General features: G+C 44.8%; 1 protein-coding gene across 2 annotated transcripts in view; it reads right to left on the reverse strand.

The window, feature by feature from the left end:
- The window catches only part of TNRC6C (trinucleotide repeat containing adaptor 6C), a 569,817-nt gene that overhangs the window by 322,153 nt on the left and 230,889 nt on the right, over positions 1-16,775 (reverse strand). For both annotated transcript variants that reach the window (XM_069752117.1, XM_069752116.1), the window contains exon 2: positions 871-938. In XM_069752117.1, coding sequence (XP_069608218.1) covers positions 871-938 — 68 coding nt within the window. The remainder of the gene's footprint in view (positions 1-870; positions 939-16,775) is intronic.

Raw genomic sequence — 16,775 nt, forward strand, 5'->3', positions numbered from 1 at the left:
TCTTGGATTATGTTTTCAGTGATACCATTTTTATTTACATTCATCTTTTTGATCACAGTTTACTCCACTTTTTGTTCGCCGGTATGATGAAAAAGCATAGTTTTTTGCCTTGTTTTTTTGTTTATTTTTTACAGTGTTCACTGAAGGGGTTAACTAGCGAGACATTTTTATTAGTCGGGCTGTTTCAGATGCGGCAATACCAAATTTGTGTACTTTTTTTTTCCATAAAAATACTATTTATGGGTATAATATATTATTATTTATTTTTGTATTATTTTGTGATTTTTTTTTTTTATATATATATTTTTTCATAATTTTGAAAAACTTTTTTCTTAGTCCCACTATGGGACTTTCACTTTCATAGCTCTGATCGCACTTATAAAGCACAGTACAGCTCCTGTGCATGCAAAATCGCCATGACGTATCTATACATCCATGGTTGGGAAGTACTTTCCAACCTGGTCGTATGGTTAAGTCTCCTGAAGAAGTTAAATGTGCTCTCCTGTTTTTTTTGTTTCCCACTTTGGGGGTAGAGTTTAGCAATTCCAGATGTGTTCACCTGATTCATCAATTGCGACTTTTTAAAAAGTTGCAAAATTTGGAGCAACTTCATCCCAGTCCCTCCCTACTATATTTTGGAGACGGGAATTCTACTGACACAATTCTTGTGACTTTTGCCGCCAAATGTCGCAAAAAATCAATTCACGATCAGATGAAAGCCCATTTTTTAATATGTGCCAAGTTCGTGAATCTTGTGCACCATTTTGATAAATTTGGCATCAAAACAACAATTATTACCACAAGTCAAAAAAAAGGAAAGTCACTTTTAAAAAATCCTGCAAATGACAAATTGAGGCCTAAGTCTCCTACCTGATTTGTGCATTCACGACTTCTTGACAAAGACTCTGATCAGATCTGCCGAATCCATTTGTTTTTTGCTAAAAGAAATAGGATATGGAGTTACTATTCACTAAATAAATACTACATTTAGTACTAAAGTAGACATTGTAAATAGCGTGTAAAAAAATCAGAAATGTATGGGAAGAAGCTGGTCCCAAAATAGTCAGTTTGCTCCTGCCTGAATAGTAGGGGATACTCCAGGTGCCTCCTGCATATTTGCCATAAAAAATATCTGGGAACAAAATGGATTTTGGAAAAAATGTATTGTTTTACATTTGCAAGTCCGCAGTCATCCTTAGAACCATTGTCTTAAATATATTTTTTGTTTTGAGCTTTGTTCTATTTGTAATCTATGTATCATTTCGTGAAGCTTGATATGAATTCAATAGTTATTTGTACATGATTCCTTAGAATACACAAGTTCTAATTTAAGGCAAAGATCCTCATTTATGAAAACTGTCTAATAGAAAAATTGTTGTTGTTGCCGTAGTAACTAATGATAGCACAGATTCCATATTACCAGGAGATGGCAGTTGGTGCTTTTAAAATTCTATGGAGAGGGCAAGGGGTAGGAGGAAAGATGAGGTAGAAGCAGATAACCTGCTGCAAGTTCTGAAACAGCAGCTACAGTTTTCCATAGAAATTTTAGCACCAACTATCATCCACTGTCTCAGTAATAGGAAAATCTGTGTTCACGAAAGACAAGCTTTACTTGCGAAATGAGAATTTTGAGAATTAAATATCAGATCAGGAGGAGAAAGAAGCAGATCTCTCTGATAAGTTAAATTTCAAAGTTTCTTATTTTCATGTGTACTATTGATTTACAGAGGGGGGAATGAAAGCAATGATTAATCTCTAATTACCTGTGACGTACATTTTTATCACAGGTCACTTTTAGGATTAAGATTCTACAGCGACGTGAATGCTTTTGGACTCATAGGTTGTATACTTTAGGACCAAGGGGCTAAATAAAGAGTAAGGGTATGTGCACACGCTGCGGAAAACGCTGCGGATCTGCAGCGTTTCCGCAGCTGCGGGTCCGCAGCAGTTTCCCATGTTTCCCATGGGTTTACAGTTCAATGTAAACCTATGGGAAACAAAAAACACTGTGCACATGCTGCGGAAAAATCCGCGTGGAAACGCAGCGGTTTACATTCCGCAGCATGTCACTTCTTTCTGTGGATTCCGCAGCGGTTTTACAGCTGCTCCAATAGAAAACCGCAGTTGTAAAACCGCAGTGAAATCCGCAGAAAAAACGCAGAAAAACTGCGGTAAATCCGCAGCGGTTTTGCACTGCAGATTTATCAAATCCGCTGCAGAAAAATCTGCATTGGACCAGAATACGTGTGCACATAGCTTAAGAGTTATCTGGTTTTATCTAATAAATCTGTTTTCTATTTCTTTTCTGCAGACTCGCACAACCTGATTTCCTCTTAGGACGGATATGATTTTATTTTCACTGTTCTCCCTAATTTTTCTGTCACTCTGTGGGCCTTCTTCTTTCCTTAGTTCCTATTTTATTTTTATGACATCTTTATTCTTTATTAGCTTTATAATTATTGACCTTTTTCTTTTTTCCTTCATTATTTATCTATTTTGATCCCACATCTCCTTTATTTTATTCTTTGTAGTTTTACCTTACTCTGTCCTATTTGGACTATCTTCACCCGTAATCATACTCCTTTGTCCACTTGGTACATCTATATTTGCTGTTTCATTTATTCTAACCATAACTATTACCTTATATATCTCCAGCGTTATCTATATCTAGTGTGGTAGAACGACTCACTCGGCTGGACACAGAGGTACAACCGGAACACTGTCTCTTTGAGAAAAGGCTTGGTTTATGGTAGACATCATAAACCAAGCTTGGAAAAGTAAACACGGCCTTCTGGGCAAAACCGCAAAACAAAGAAACAAAAAAAACAGTCCTTTTCCTAGCGGGGGTCAGCCCGCTCATAGGTAGCAATGTCTACTGTTCAGGTCTAGCACACACTTCCCTTGAGTCCTATCTCTGTAGTCCCACACTGAACTCTGAAAGCTCTAGCCTTCAGCCATTTAAGCCCAGACCTTGTGACTCCTCCATCATGTGACTGATCACATGATCCTGACATCACACAGGTCCTGTTAGCACACAGCGGTGCAGGTGGAGATATGGTGGACCCTGTCCCACCTGCTCTATGGGGGTCCACTAAAACCAGCCCATAACATAACTTTCATGTCTTCTGCCTTTGACACTGTGGACCATTCCCTCCTGCTACACATTCTATCATCTCTTGGCATCACAGGCTTGGCCCTATCCTGGATCTCGTCATATCTAACAGACAGAACTTTCAGTGTTCAGTGTCTCCCTCTCCCACACCACCTCCTCACATCGCCCTATGTCTGTTGGTGTCCCTCAAGGCTCAATTCTGGGACCCCTACTCTTCTCCATCTACATCTTTGGCCTGGGACAGCTCATAGAATCCCAACGGTTTGCAGTATCATCTCTACGCCGATGACACGCAGATCTACCTATCCGGACCTGACCTCACCTCCTTACTCACCAAAATCCCACACTGTCTGTCTGCTATCTCGGCCTTCTTTTCTGCTCGCTTTCTAAAACTGAGCATGGACAAAACAGAATTCATCGTCTTTCCCCATCTCACTCTACCCCTCCACCAGACCTATCCATCAATGTCAATGGCTGCTCACATTCTCCAGTCCCACATGCTCGGTGCCTCGGGGTCATCCTCAACTCTGCCCTCTCTTTCAAGCCACATATGTAAGCCCTTACCTCCTCCTGTCTCAAACTCAAAAATATTTCCCAGATTTGTGCATTCCTCGACAACGAAACCACAAAAACACTAGTGCACGTGCTTATCATCTCCCGCCTTGACTACTGCAACCTCCTACTCTCTGGCCTCCCCTCTAGCACTCTGGCACCACTCCAATCCATCCTACACTCTGCTGCCTGACTAATCTACCTGTCTCCCTGCTATTCCCCAGCTTCTTCCCTATGCCAAGCCCTTCACTGGCTTCCTATCATTCAGAGGCTACAGTTCAAAACCCTTACTATGACATACAAAGCCATCCACAACCAGTCTCCTCCATACATCTGCGACATGGTGTCCCGGTACTTACCTACACGCAACCTTCGATCCTCACAAGATCTCCTTTTCTACTCCCCTCTTATCTCTTCTTCAGACAACCGCATCCAAGACTTCTCCCGTGCTTCCCCCATTCTCTGGAACTCTCTACCCCAACACACCAGACTCACGCCTACCATAGAAACTATCAAAAAGAACCTGAAGTCTCACCTCTTCCTACAAGCCTACAGCCTGCAGTGATCCTCAACCTACTGAACCACTGCATGACTAGCTCTACCCTCTCCTAGTGTATCCTCACCCATCCCCTGCAGACTGTGAGCCCTTATGGGCAGGGTCCTCCCTCCTTCTGTACCTGTTAGTGCCTTGTTTTTTGCTCATGTTTATTGTATTTGCCTATATTTGCCCCCTTTTCACATGTAAAGCACCATGGAATAAATGGCGCTATAATAATAAATAATAATAATCTAATCCTCTCAACATGTAGTGTGCTGGAGGAAACTACTCTGGTTTCACATCACTGACGCCATCATGTACAGTTACAGGTATCTCCCCTTAATCACATATTCCCTCCCTCTGCCCAAAACCGTGGATTTTGGCACCTTCACTGTCTAAGCCGGGTGACTCTGGACAGGGGATCTGTGTTCCCATGCAACCTCCCTGGCCTGTGCACCACATGGAAAGTCAAGTCCTGGTGAGCCAGAAACCACCTAGTTACCCTGGCATTATTCCCCTTCTTTCCCCTTCATGCAGATATTGGCCTGAACCTTCTGCCTAAAGGTACCTTCACACTGAACAACTTAACAACGATAACGATAGCGATCCGTGACGTTGCAGCAACCTGGATAGCGATATCGTTGAATTTGACACGCAGCAGCGATCAGGATCCTGCTGTGACATCGCTGGTCGGAGCTAGAAGGCCAGCACCTTATTTCGTCACTGGATCACCCGCTGACATCGCTGAATCGGCGTGTGTGATGCCGATCCAGCGATGTCTTCACTGGTAACCAGGGTAAACATCGGGTTACTAAGCGCAGGGCCGCGCTTAGTAACCCGATATTTACCCTGGTTACCATTGTAAATGTAAAAAAACCAAACACTACATACTTATATTCCAGTGTCTGTCGTGTCCCTCGCCGTCAGCTTCCGGCACTGACTGTGAGCGCCGGCCGTAAAGCACAGCGGTGACATCACCGCTGTGCTCTGCGCTTAGTAACCCAATGTTTACCCTGGGACCTCGGCATCGTTGGTCGCTGGAGAGGTGTCTGTGTGACAGCTCTCCAGCGACCACACAGCAACACTGCAGCGATCGGCATCGTTGTCTATATCGCTGCAGGGTCGCTTAATGTGATGTGTTGTGAATTCTGTGGCAGAGCTCCCTCCTGTGGTCACAAGTGGTACTTCGGCTGATTCTCTCTGTGAGCTTCTGTTGGTGGAGGGAAGTGGTACTGCGGCTTCTGAGTTTCCTCCCTCAGGTGATCTGGTGAGGTCGTTAGGTGCTTCTCTACTTAACTCCACCTAATGCTTTGATCCTGGCTTCCTGTCTATGTTCCAGTGTTGGACTTGCTTTTCCCTGGATCATTCCTGTGGCCTGCTGCTCTGCATAGCTAAGTTCTTCTTTGCTATTTGTTTGCTATTTTTTCTGTCCAGCTTGTCTATTTTGTTGCTGGAAGCTCTGGGACGCAAAGGGTGTACCTCCGTGCCGTTAGTTCGGTACGGAGGGTCTTTTTGCCCCCTTTGCGTGGTTTTCTTTAGGGTTTTGTGTAGACCGCAAAGTTACCTTTTCTATCCTCGCTCTGTTAAGAAAGTCGGGCCTCACTTTGCTGAATCTATTTCATCTCTACGTTTGTCTTTTCATCTTAACTCACAGTCATTATATGTGGGGGGCTGCCTTTTCCTTTGGGGTATTTCTCTGAGGCAAGGTAGGCTTATTTTCTATCTTCAGGCTAGTTTCTCAGGCTGTGCCGAGTTGCATAGGCAGAGTTAGGCGCAATCCACGGCTGCCTCTAGTGTTGTTTGGAGAGGATTAGGGATTGCGGTCTGCAGAGTTCCCACGTCTCAGAGCTCGTTCTATGATTTTGGGTTATTGTCAGATCACTGTATGTGCTCTGACTGCTATGTCCATTGTGGTACTGAATTGCCTTTCATAACAGTACAGGAAGCCCAAAGTACTAATGATTCTCAATAGAGGGAAAAAAGAAGTTCTGAGACCATTTTTTTTTCTTTGCACTGTGTTTTGCCTTTTTTTTTCCCCTAGACATTTGGGTGGTTCAGTACACAGGTGTAGTGATGGACATTAGAAGTCTGTCTTCATTTGTGGATCAGCTCTCGGCAAGAGTACAAAAGATTCAAGACACTATTGATCAGAAATCTATGTTAGAACCAAGAATTCCTATTCCTGATTTGTTTTTTGGAGATAGAACTAAGTTTCTGAGTTTCAAAAATAATTGTAAATTATTTCTGGCCTTGAAACCTCGCTCCTCTGGTGATCCAGTTCAACAGGTTTTGATTGTTATTTCTTTTTTGCGCGGCGACCCTCAGGACTGGGCATTTTCTCTTGCGCCAGGAGATCCTGCATTGAGTAATATCGATGCGTTTTTCCTGGCGCTCGGATTGCTGTACGATGAACCTAATTCAGTGGATCAGGCAGAGAAAAATTTGCTGGCTCTTTGTCAGGGTCAGGATGAGATAGAGGTATATTGTCAGAAATTTAGAAAGTGGCCCGTGCTCACTCAATGGAATGAATCTGCGCTGGCAGCTATGTTCAGAAAGGGTCTCTCTGAAGCCCTTAAGGATGTCATGGTGGGATTTCCTATGCCTGCTGGTTTGAATGAGTCTATGTCTTTGGCCATTCAGATCGGTCGACGCTTGTGTGAGCGTAAATCTGTGCACCATTTGGCGGTATTACCTGAGCTTAAACCTGAGCCTATGCAGTGCGATAGGACTTTGACCAGAGTTGAACGGCAAGAATACAGACGTCTGAATGGGCTGTGTTTCTACTGTGGTGATTCCACTCATGCTATCTCTGATTGTCCTAAGCGCACTAAGCGGTTAGCTAGATCTGCCACCATTGGTACGGTACAGTCAAAATTTCTTGTGTCCGTTACCTTGATCTGTTCTTTGTCATCGTATTCTGTCATGGCATTTGTGGATTCAGGCGCTGCCCTGAATTTGATGGACTTGGAGTTTGCTAAGCGTTGTGGGTTTCTCTTAGAGCCCTTGCAGTGTCCTATTCCATTGAGAGGAATTGATGCCACGCCTTTGGCCAAGAATAAGCCTCAATACTGGACCCAGCTGACCATGTGCATGGCTCCTGCACATCAGGAGGTTATTCGCTTTCTGGTGTTGCATAATCTGCATGATGTGGTCGTGTTGGGGTTGCCATGGCTACAAACCCATAATCCAGTATTAGATTGGAAATCCATGTCGGTGTCCAGCTGGGGTTGTCAGGGGGTAAATGGTGATGTTCCATTTCTGTCAATTTCGTCATCCACCCCTTCTGAGGTTCCAGAGTTCTTGTCTGATTACCGGGATGTATTTGATGAGCCCAAGTCCGATGCCCTACCTCCGCATAGGGATTGTGATTGTGCTATCAATTTGATTCCTGGCAGTAAATTCCCAAAAGGTCGACTGTTTAATTTATCCGTGCCTGAGCACGCCGCTATGCGCAGTTATGTGAAGGAATCCCTGGAGAAGGGGCATATTCGCCCGTCATCGTCACCATTAGGAGCAGGGTTCTTTTTTGTAGCCAAGAAGGATGGTTCGCTGAGACCTTGTATAGATTACCGCCTTCTAAATAAGATCACGGTTAAATTTCAGTACCCCTTGCCATTGTTATCTGATTTGTTTGCTCGAATTAAGGGGGCTAGTTGGTTCACCAAGATAGATCTTCGTGGTGCGTATAATCTGGTGCGAATCAGGCGAGGAGATGAATGGAAAACTGCATTTAATACGCCCGAGGGTCATTTTGAGTATCTAGTGATGCCATTCGGACTTGCCAATGCTCCATCAGTGTTTCAGTCCTTTATGCATGACATCTTCCGAGAGTACCTGGATAAATTCCTGATTGTGTACTTGGATGACATTTTGATCTTCTCGGATGATTGGGAGTCTCATGTGAAGCAGGTCAGAACAGTTTTTCAGGTCCTGCGTGCTAATTCTTTGTTTGTGAAGGGATCAAAGTGTCTCTTTGGTGTGCAGAAGGTTTCATTTTTGGGGTTCATCTTTTCCCCTTCTACTATCGAGATGGATCCTGTTAAGGTCCAAGCCATCCATGATTGGACTCAGCCGACATCTCTGAAAAGTCTGCAAAAGTTCCTGGGCTTTGCTAATTTTTATCGTCGCTTCATCTGCAATTTTTCTAGTATTGCCAAACCATTGACCGATTTGACCAAGAAGGGTGCTGATTTGGTCAATTGGTCTTCTGCCGCTGTGGAAGCTTTTCAGGAGTTGAAGCGTTGTTTTTCTTCTGCCCCTGTGTTGTGTCAACCAGATGTTTCTCTTCCGTTCCAGGTCGAGGTTGATGCTTCTGAGATTGGAGCAGGGGCTGTTTTGTCGCAGAGAGGTTCTGATTGCTCAGTGATGAAACCATGCGCTTTTTTTTCCAGGAAGTTTTCGCCTGCTGAGCGAAATTATGATGTGGGCAACCGAGAGTTGCTGGCCATGAAGTGGGCATTCGAGGAGTGGCGTCATTGGCTTGAAGGAGATAAGCATCGCGTGGTGGTATTGACTGATCATAAGAACTTGACTTATCTTGAGTCTGCTAAGCGGTTGAATCCTAGACAGGCTCGTTGGTCGCTGTTTTTTGCCCGTTTTGACTTTGTGATTTCGTACCTTCCGGGCTCTAAAAATGTGAAGGTGGATGCTCTGTCTAGGAGTTTTGTGCCCGACTCTCCGGGTTTGTCTGAGCCGGCGGGTATCCTCAAGGAAGGAGTAATTGTGTCTGCCATCTCCCCTGATTTGCGGCGGGTGCTGCAAAAATTTCAGGCTAATAAACCTGATCGTTGTCCAGCGGAGAGACTGTTTGTCCCTGATAGGTGGACCAATAAAGTTATCTCTGAGGTTCATTGTTCGGTGTTGGCTGGTCATCCTGGAATCTTTGGTACCAGAGAGTTAGTGGCTAGATCCTTTTGGTGGCCGTCTCTGTCGCGGGATGTGCGTGCTTTTGTGCAGTCCTGTGGCATTTGTGCTCGGGCTAAGCCCTGCTGTTCTCGTGCCAGTGGGTTGCTTTTGCCCTTGCCGGTCCCGAAGAGGCCTTGGACACATATCTCTATGGATTTTATTTCTGATCTTCCCGTTTCTCAAAAGATGTCAGTCATTTGGGTGGTCTGTGATCGCTTTTCTAAGATGGTCCATCTGATACCCTTGTCTAAATTGCCTTCCTCCTCTGATTTAGTGCCATTGTTCTTCCAGCATGTGGTTCGTTTACATGGCATTCCAGAGAATATCGTTTCTGACAGAGGTTCCCAGTTTGTTTCAAGGTTTTGGCAAGCCTTTTGTGGTAGGATGGGCATTGACTTGTCTTTTTCCTCGGCTTTCCATCCTCAGACTAATGGCCAGACCGAACGAACCAATCAGACCTTGGAAACATATCTGAGATGCTTTGTTTCTGCCGATCAGGATGACTGGGTGTCCTTTTTGCCTTTGGCTGAGTTCGCCCTTAATAATCGGGCCAGCTCGGCTACCTTGGTTTCGCCATTTTTCTGCAATTCTGGGTTCCATCCTCGTTTCTCTTCAGGACAGGTTGAGTCTTCGGACTGTCCTGGTGTGGATACTGTGGTGGACAGGTTGCAGCAGATTTGGACTCATGTAGTGGACAATTTGACCTTGTCCCAGGAGAAGGCTCAACGTTTCGCTAATCGCAGACGCTGTGTGGGTCCCCGACTTCGTTTTGGGGATCTGGTTTGGTTATCTTCTCGTCATATTCCTATGAAGGTTTCCTCTCCTAAGTTTAAACCTCGTTTCATTGGTCCGTATAGGATTTCTGAGGTTCTTAATCCTGTGTCTTTTCGTCTGACCCTTCCAGATTCTTTTTCCATACATAACGTATTCCATAGGTCATTGTTGCGGAGATACGTGGCACCTATGGTTCCATCTGTTGATCCTCCTGCCCCGGTTTTGGTGGAGGGGGAATTGGAGTATATTGTGGAGAAGATTTTGGATTCTCGTGTTTCTAGACGGAAACTCCAGTATCTGGTTAAATGGAAGGGTTATGCTCAGGAAGATAATTCCTGGGTTTTTGCCTCTTATGTCCATGCTCCCGATCTTGTTCGTGCCTTTCATGTGGCTCATCCTGGTCGGCCTGGGGGCTCTGGTGAGGGTTCGGTGACCCCTCCTCAAGGGGGGGTACTGTTGTGAATTCTGTGGCAGAGCTCCCTCCTGTGGTCACAAGTGGTACTTCGGCTGATTCTCTCTGTGAGCTTCTGTTGGTGGAGGGAAGTGGTACTGCGGCTTCTGAGTTTCCTCCCTCAGGTGATCTGGTGAGGTCGTTAGGTGCTTCTCTACTTAACTCCACCTAATGCTTTGATCCTGGCTTCCTGTCTATGTTCCAGTGTTGGACTTGCTTTTCCCTGGATCATTCCTGTGGCCTGCTGCTCTGCATAGCTAAGTTCTTCTTTGCTATTTGTTTGCTATTTTTTCTGTCCAGCTTGTCTATTTTGTTGCTGGAAGCTCTGGGACGCAAAGGGTGTACCTCCGTGCCGTTAGTTCGGTACGGAGGGTCTTTTTGCCCCCTTTGCGTGGTTTTCTTTAGGGTTTTGTGTAGACCGCAAAGTTACCTTTTCTATCCTCGCTCTGTTAAGAAAGTCGGGCCTCACTTTGCTGAATCTATTTCATCTCTACGTTTGTCTTTTCATCTTAACTCACAGTCATTATATGTGGGGGGCTGCCTTTTCCTTTGGGGTATTTCTCTGAGGCAAGGTAGGCTTATTTTCTATCTTCAGGCTAGTTAGTTTCTCAGGCTGTGCCGAGTTGCATAGGCAGAGTTAGGCGCAATCCACGGCTGCCTCTAGTGTTGTTTGGAGAGGATTAGGGATTGCGGTCTGCAGAGTTCCCACGTCTCAGAGCTCGTTCTATGATTTTGGGTTATTGTCAGATCACTGTATGTGCTCTGACTGCTATGTCCATTGTGGTACTGAATTGCCTTTCATAACAGTGACGGTACCTTAACACGTAATATTTCAGCGTGTCGATTGCCCACTTGATGGCCAAGCACTCTTTCTCCATGATGGCATAGTTCTCACAGGAGGAGAGTTTCCTACTCGGGTATAGGACTGGGTGTTTGTCGCCATCTATTACCTGGGACAGCACAGCTCCTAAACCTACTTTGGAGGCATCCGTCTGGAGCACAAACTCCTTTGCGAAGTCTGGTGCGACCAAGACCAACTGTCGGCAGAGGACGAGCGTCAACTCCTGGAATGCCATCTCCGCTTCAGAGGACCATTTGATCATCGTTGACTTTGTGCCCTTGATAAGATCAGTCAGGGGGGCAGCTATCATGGTAAAGTTTGGGATAAATAGCCGATAATATCCCACAATTCCCAGAAAGGCCCTAACCTGCTTTTGGAGACTGGCTGTGATCACTTTTGGACTGCCTCCACTATGTCTATTTGCGGCTTTCTCACCCCATCCAATAATGAAGCCCAAGTACTTTGTTTCCTCTTTCCTGAGGGCACACGTCTTTGGGTTTATGATAAACCCCACTTTCCATAGTGCATCGAGTACTGCCTGGACCTTCTGCAGGTGACTTCTCCAATCCGAGCTGAAGATCATGATGTCATCCAAGTAAGTGATGGCGTACTTCTTGTGTGGGATTATTATCTGGTCCATAGCTCTCTGAAACGTAGCTGGGGCTCCTTGTAGTCCGAACGGCATCCTGGTATATTGAAAGCAACTGTCAGGTGTAGAGAAGGCCATCTTCTCCTTGGCACTTGGAAACAGGAGAATTTGCCAGTACCCCTTTGTTAGATCCAGGATGGTGATGTACCTGGCTGACCCTAGCATCTCAATAAGCTCATTGACCCAGGGCATCAGCTACACGTCAAACTTGGACACCTCATTGAGCTTTCTGTAATCATTAGAGAAGCGCCACTCTCTATTTGGCTTCAGCACCAGGAAAAGAGGGCTGGACCAGCTGCTCTTTGACTCCTCCATGACACCCAAGCTTAACATTCTCTTCATCTCCTGGGAGATCACCTCGCAGCGAGCTTCAGGAATCCGATGTGGCCTTTGGTTCACCCTCACATGTGGTTCAGTCAGGATCTCATGCTCCACCACCTGTGTACATCCTGATAAGTTCAAAAACAGGTCTCGGTTCCGCTGAAGCAGCTCACGCCACTATTGTTTTTGAGTGTTTCTGACACTGTCACATCCTCGACCTTGTCTTCAGGATGGGCCCCTGGGCACTTTACTTCTACTGGATCCCTGTCTTGCCATGGTTTCAACAGGTTAATGTGATACACTTGGTACGGCTTCCTTCTCACTGATTGGTGGACCTTATAGTTGACATCACTAAACTTCTTGACCACCTCATATGGCCCTTGCCACTTGGCCAGTAATTTGCTTTCCACGGTGGGCATCAACACGAGCAACCGATCCCCAGGGATAAACTGTCTCAGCCTAGCGGCCTAGTTGTAGACCATCACCTGGGCTTCTTGTGCTTGAAGGAGACTCTCCTTCACAATCGGCATCACCCTTGCAATTTGGTCCTGCATTTGGGCCACATTCTCGATGATGCTCCATTGGGGTGTAATTTCTGCTTCCCAAGTCCCCTTAACAACACCTAAAAGTCGCCGGGGGTGCCGTCTGTATAACAGCTTGAACGGTGAGAACCCCGTAGAGGCCTGTGGGACTTCCCTAATAGAGAACAGTAGGTATGGTAGGAGGTAATCCCAATCTCAGCCATCTGTCTCCACGACCTTCTTCAGCATGGACTTCAAGGTCTTATTGAACCTCTCCACCAGTCTGTCTGTGAATGGTACGCCAACGTCCAAAGTTGGGTAATCTGCAGGGCCTTGCACAACTCCCTCATTACTTTGGACATAAATGGTGTCCCCTAATCTGTCAGGATCTCCTTTGTCAGGCCCGTCCTGAAGAAAATATGGACTAACTTTCGTGCTATACTTCAGGTGGAGGAGTTTCTCAGTGGTACCACTTCTGGGTACTGTGTAGCATAGTCTATTACCACCAGGATGTACTGATGACCCCTGGCAGACTTAACTAAGGGCCCGACCAGGTCCACGGCAATCTGGTCAAGCACACTGTTCAGGTCTAGCACACATTTCACTGGAGGACCACCCTGAACACTGAAAGCTCTGGCCTTCAGCCATTTAAGCACAGACCTTGTGACTCCTTCGTCATGTGACTGATCATGTGATCCTGACATCACACAGGTCCTGTCAGCACACAGTCGTCCAGATGGAGGTATGGTGGACCACCTTCCACCTGCTCTATAGAGGTCCACTAAAACCAGCCCATAACATAACTCATTTAACTCTCTCAATTTGTAATGTGCTGGAGGAAACTATTCTGGTTTTACATCACTCACACCATCATGCGCAGTGGCTCATATCTCCCCTCCATCACTTCATAAGTGACTCTGTCACACTAGTTATCAAACCTGCGGTGCCCATTGGGACATTGTGGTATCTGGCAATGTTGGCCTTACACTTGGTATTAGCTGCACTTGTGTCCGGATCCAAATGGATTTCACTTCCGATCCGCGGTCATATGACCTGCGGATACAGAAAGCGATTACACAAGGCACACATGGGCTGTGATTATCACCCTGTCCTTTAAAAAACCCGGTGGCAGTCATTCTGACAGCGCTTTCTCTACTGCACATTTGTGCTTCTCCCCTGGAGCCATTATAGGAACGCACACTAGCTTTTGTCTGGTAAGCACTTCTCAGTCTGGTGCTTTTGGTTTGATATACTATTACCATAACAGGCGGCACGGTGGCTCAATGATTAGCACTGCAGCCTTGCAGCGCTGGAGTCCTGGGTTCAAATCTCGCCAAGGACAACATCTGCAAGGAGTTTGTATGTTCTCCCCGTGTTTGCGTAGGTTTTCTCCGGGTACTCCGGTTTTCTCCCACATTCCAAAGACATACTGATAGGGAATTTAGATTGTGAGCCCCATCGGGGACAGTGAGGATGATGTGTGCAAACTGGAAAGCACTGCAGAATATGGTAGCGCTATATAAAAATAAAGATTGTTATTAAGATTAGATTATTAGAACCATCTGGGAGGTTTCATTGTAGTAGTTGCATAATATATTTCTTTTCTCACAGCTTTATTACCAGCCTTTTGTATTGATAACAGTACCCTGGTCAATAATGGTATTCATGTGTCTTGGTTTTTCGTATTTGTGTTCTACCTGCTTATACAGTATATCAATTTATGCGGATATAGACTATCACATATTAGATATTCTGCCACTATGATATTGCTCTGGTTGTGTGTTTTTTCTTTCTTGTTATGCCATTTCTTTGATATACTATATTTAGTTTTTTTCTTATTTTTTGTAATGCTGCTGCAGTGCACTATAGTGCAACCTCCACCAGGGGATGGTGATGAGGCAAGAAGGGTTGCACAGACAGCATAACACCACTGGGCAGCAGCACTAGGTGCCACCAAGTGGCGAAAGAGTAGTCAGACGGTCCGAGTCAGAAACAGTCGGGAGCAGAGGTACCAGAGGTCACAGCAATACATGTGGTCAAATACAAGCCAGAAGTCAGAGCCAAATGGGAGCAGAGATAACCGAGACGTGAGACATTCAAACAGGTCAGAAGACAAGCCGGGTCACATACCTAGAGGTCAAAGCACAGGGAGCGAACACTAATATAAGCGGGTGGCAGGAAAGGGAAGTCACGGGAACAGAGTAAACGGACAGAGGACAAAACATGGTATCAAGGGGTCAGCTGCTCTAGCCTTGGAGAATGAACTATCACTGACATTGGTCTACGGTCCACAGCAGACTGAAATAGCCACACAGAACCCAAAACGAGGCAGAGAAGGTTAACCCCTGCATGACCAGACCGGGGAGAGAATTAGGCTACTTTCACACTAGCGTTTTCTGCAATCCGTCACAATGCGTCGTTTTGCAGAAAAAAGGCATCCTGCAAAAGTGCTTGCAGGATGCGTTTTTTCCCCATAGACTTGTATTGACGACGCATTTGCGACGGATTGCCACACATCGCATCCGTCGAGCGACGGATGCGTCGTGCTTTGGCGGACCGTCGGGAACAAAAAACACTACATGTAACATTTTTTGCTCCTGACGGACCGCTTTTTCCGCCCCCCCCTCCCCGCACCTTACAATGGGGCAGCGGATGCGCCGGAGAAATGCATCCGCTGCCTCCATTGTGCAATGCGTTAAATGCTAGCAGGAAAGAGAAGGAGATCCAGCTCAACGAAATAGTGAAAAATCCATAGTTTATTTCACTTAAAATATAGTGAAAGGACAAAACATCAGCATACAAAAAAATATTTTAAAACCAAGGTCAACGCGTTTCCGGTGACTAAGCACCCTTAATCATGATTAAGGGTGCTTAGTCACCGGAAACGCGTTGACCTTGGTTTTAAAATATTTTTTTGTATGCTGATGTTTTGTCCTTTCACTATATTTTAAGTGAAATAAACTATGGATTTTTCACTATTTCGTTGAGCTGGATCTCCTTCTCTTTCCTGTTCGTCTACGCCCTGACACAGCGGTTCCGTGCTCCGAGCTCTTGGGAATGTCGGTATGGTGAGCTGGATTTTGTTTTTTCCTGTTAAATGCTAGCATCGGAATCTCTCCCCGACGCATTGCGACGGGGATATTCCGAAGCTAGTGTGAAAGAAGCCTAACAAGAAACAAACCCTGGCCTGGATCATGACAATTTTCTTTATTATTTTATTAATTATCTATTTATTTTCATTGTGATTTTACCTGTATACCTATGTTCAAGTTGTTCTATATTGACTATAACCACTTTATATTGTACATATTATGATCAATATAATTTTCTTTTTGTAGTTCTGAGGTAGGCCTCTTGGGCCGAAAATTTAACATTGAATACTGCAACATTTAATATTGCAATATTACGGATTTTTTTGTTGTGAAATAAATTCTACTGCATTGAACTCTGGAGTTCTGGATTCTTTTTCTGTATTTGTGAAGTGGATTGTAATTCGTGCACCCAGTATATGTGATGTGTGCTTAGCCTTTTTTCACATTAAATTGTACGTTAGACACCAAAAAGAAAACAAAATCAAAACACAAGAATTCCTGTTTTTGTAAGCTGTAAAAAGAATAAAAAGCAATCAAAATCTTGTATGTACCCCAAAACAGTATCAATAACATTACAGCTCAGCACTCAAAAAAAAGTCTTCACCCAGTTCAATGGATTGAAAAATAAAATATTTCCGGATATCTGAAAAAAGCAAGTTGTTGGTTGGCCATTTTCTAAGTCCTGAATTTTTTCAACCGCTAAAATATAAAACTGTAAATGATTGGTATCCCCATAATCATACTGACCTGGAGCCTTATATTTCCAGGTAATTTTTACTGCACAATGAACGCTGTCAAAACAAAACCCAAAAAACAAGATTCAATTGCATTGTTTAACCATTTCATCCTGCTTAGAATACTTTTTTCTCATTTTTAAGGACACCATTTGGTAAAATGAATGGTGCTGGTCAAAACTACAGCTCATCTTGCAAAAAAGAAGCTCTATTGACACTAAAAATATAAAAGTTCTGGATCTTGGCAATATGGGGGGAAGGGTGAGTGCAAAAACGTAAAATGTC

Source organism: Ranitomeya imitator, chromosome 2, assembly GCF_032444005.1.
Source record: "Ranitomeya imitator isolate aRanImi1 chromosome 2, aRanImi1.pri, whole genome shotgun sequence".
Taxonomy (NCBI): Eukaryota; Metazoa; Chordata; class Amphibia; order Anura; family Dendrobatidae; genus Ranitomeya; species Ranitomeya imitator.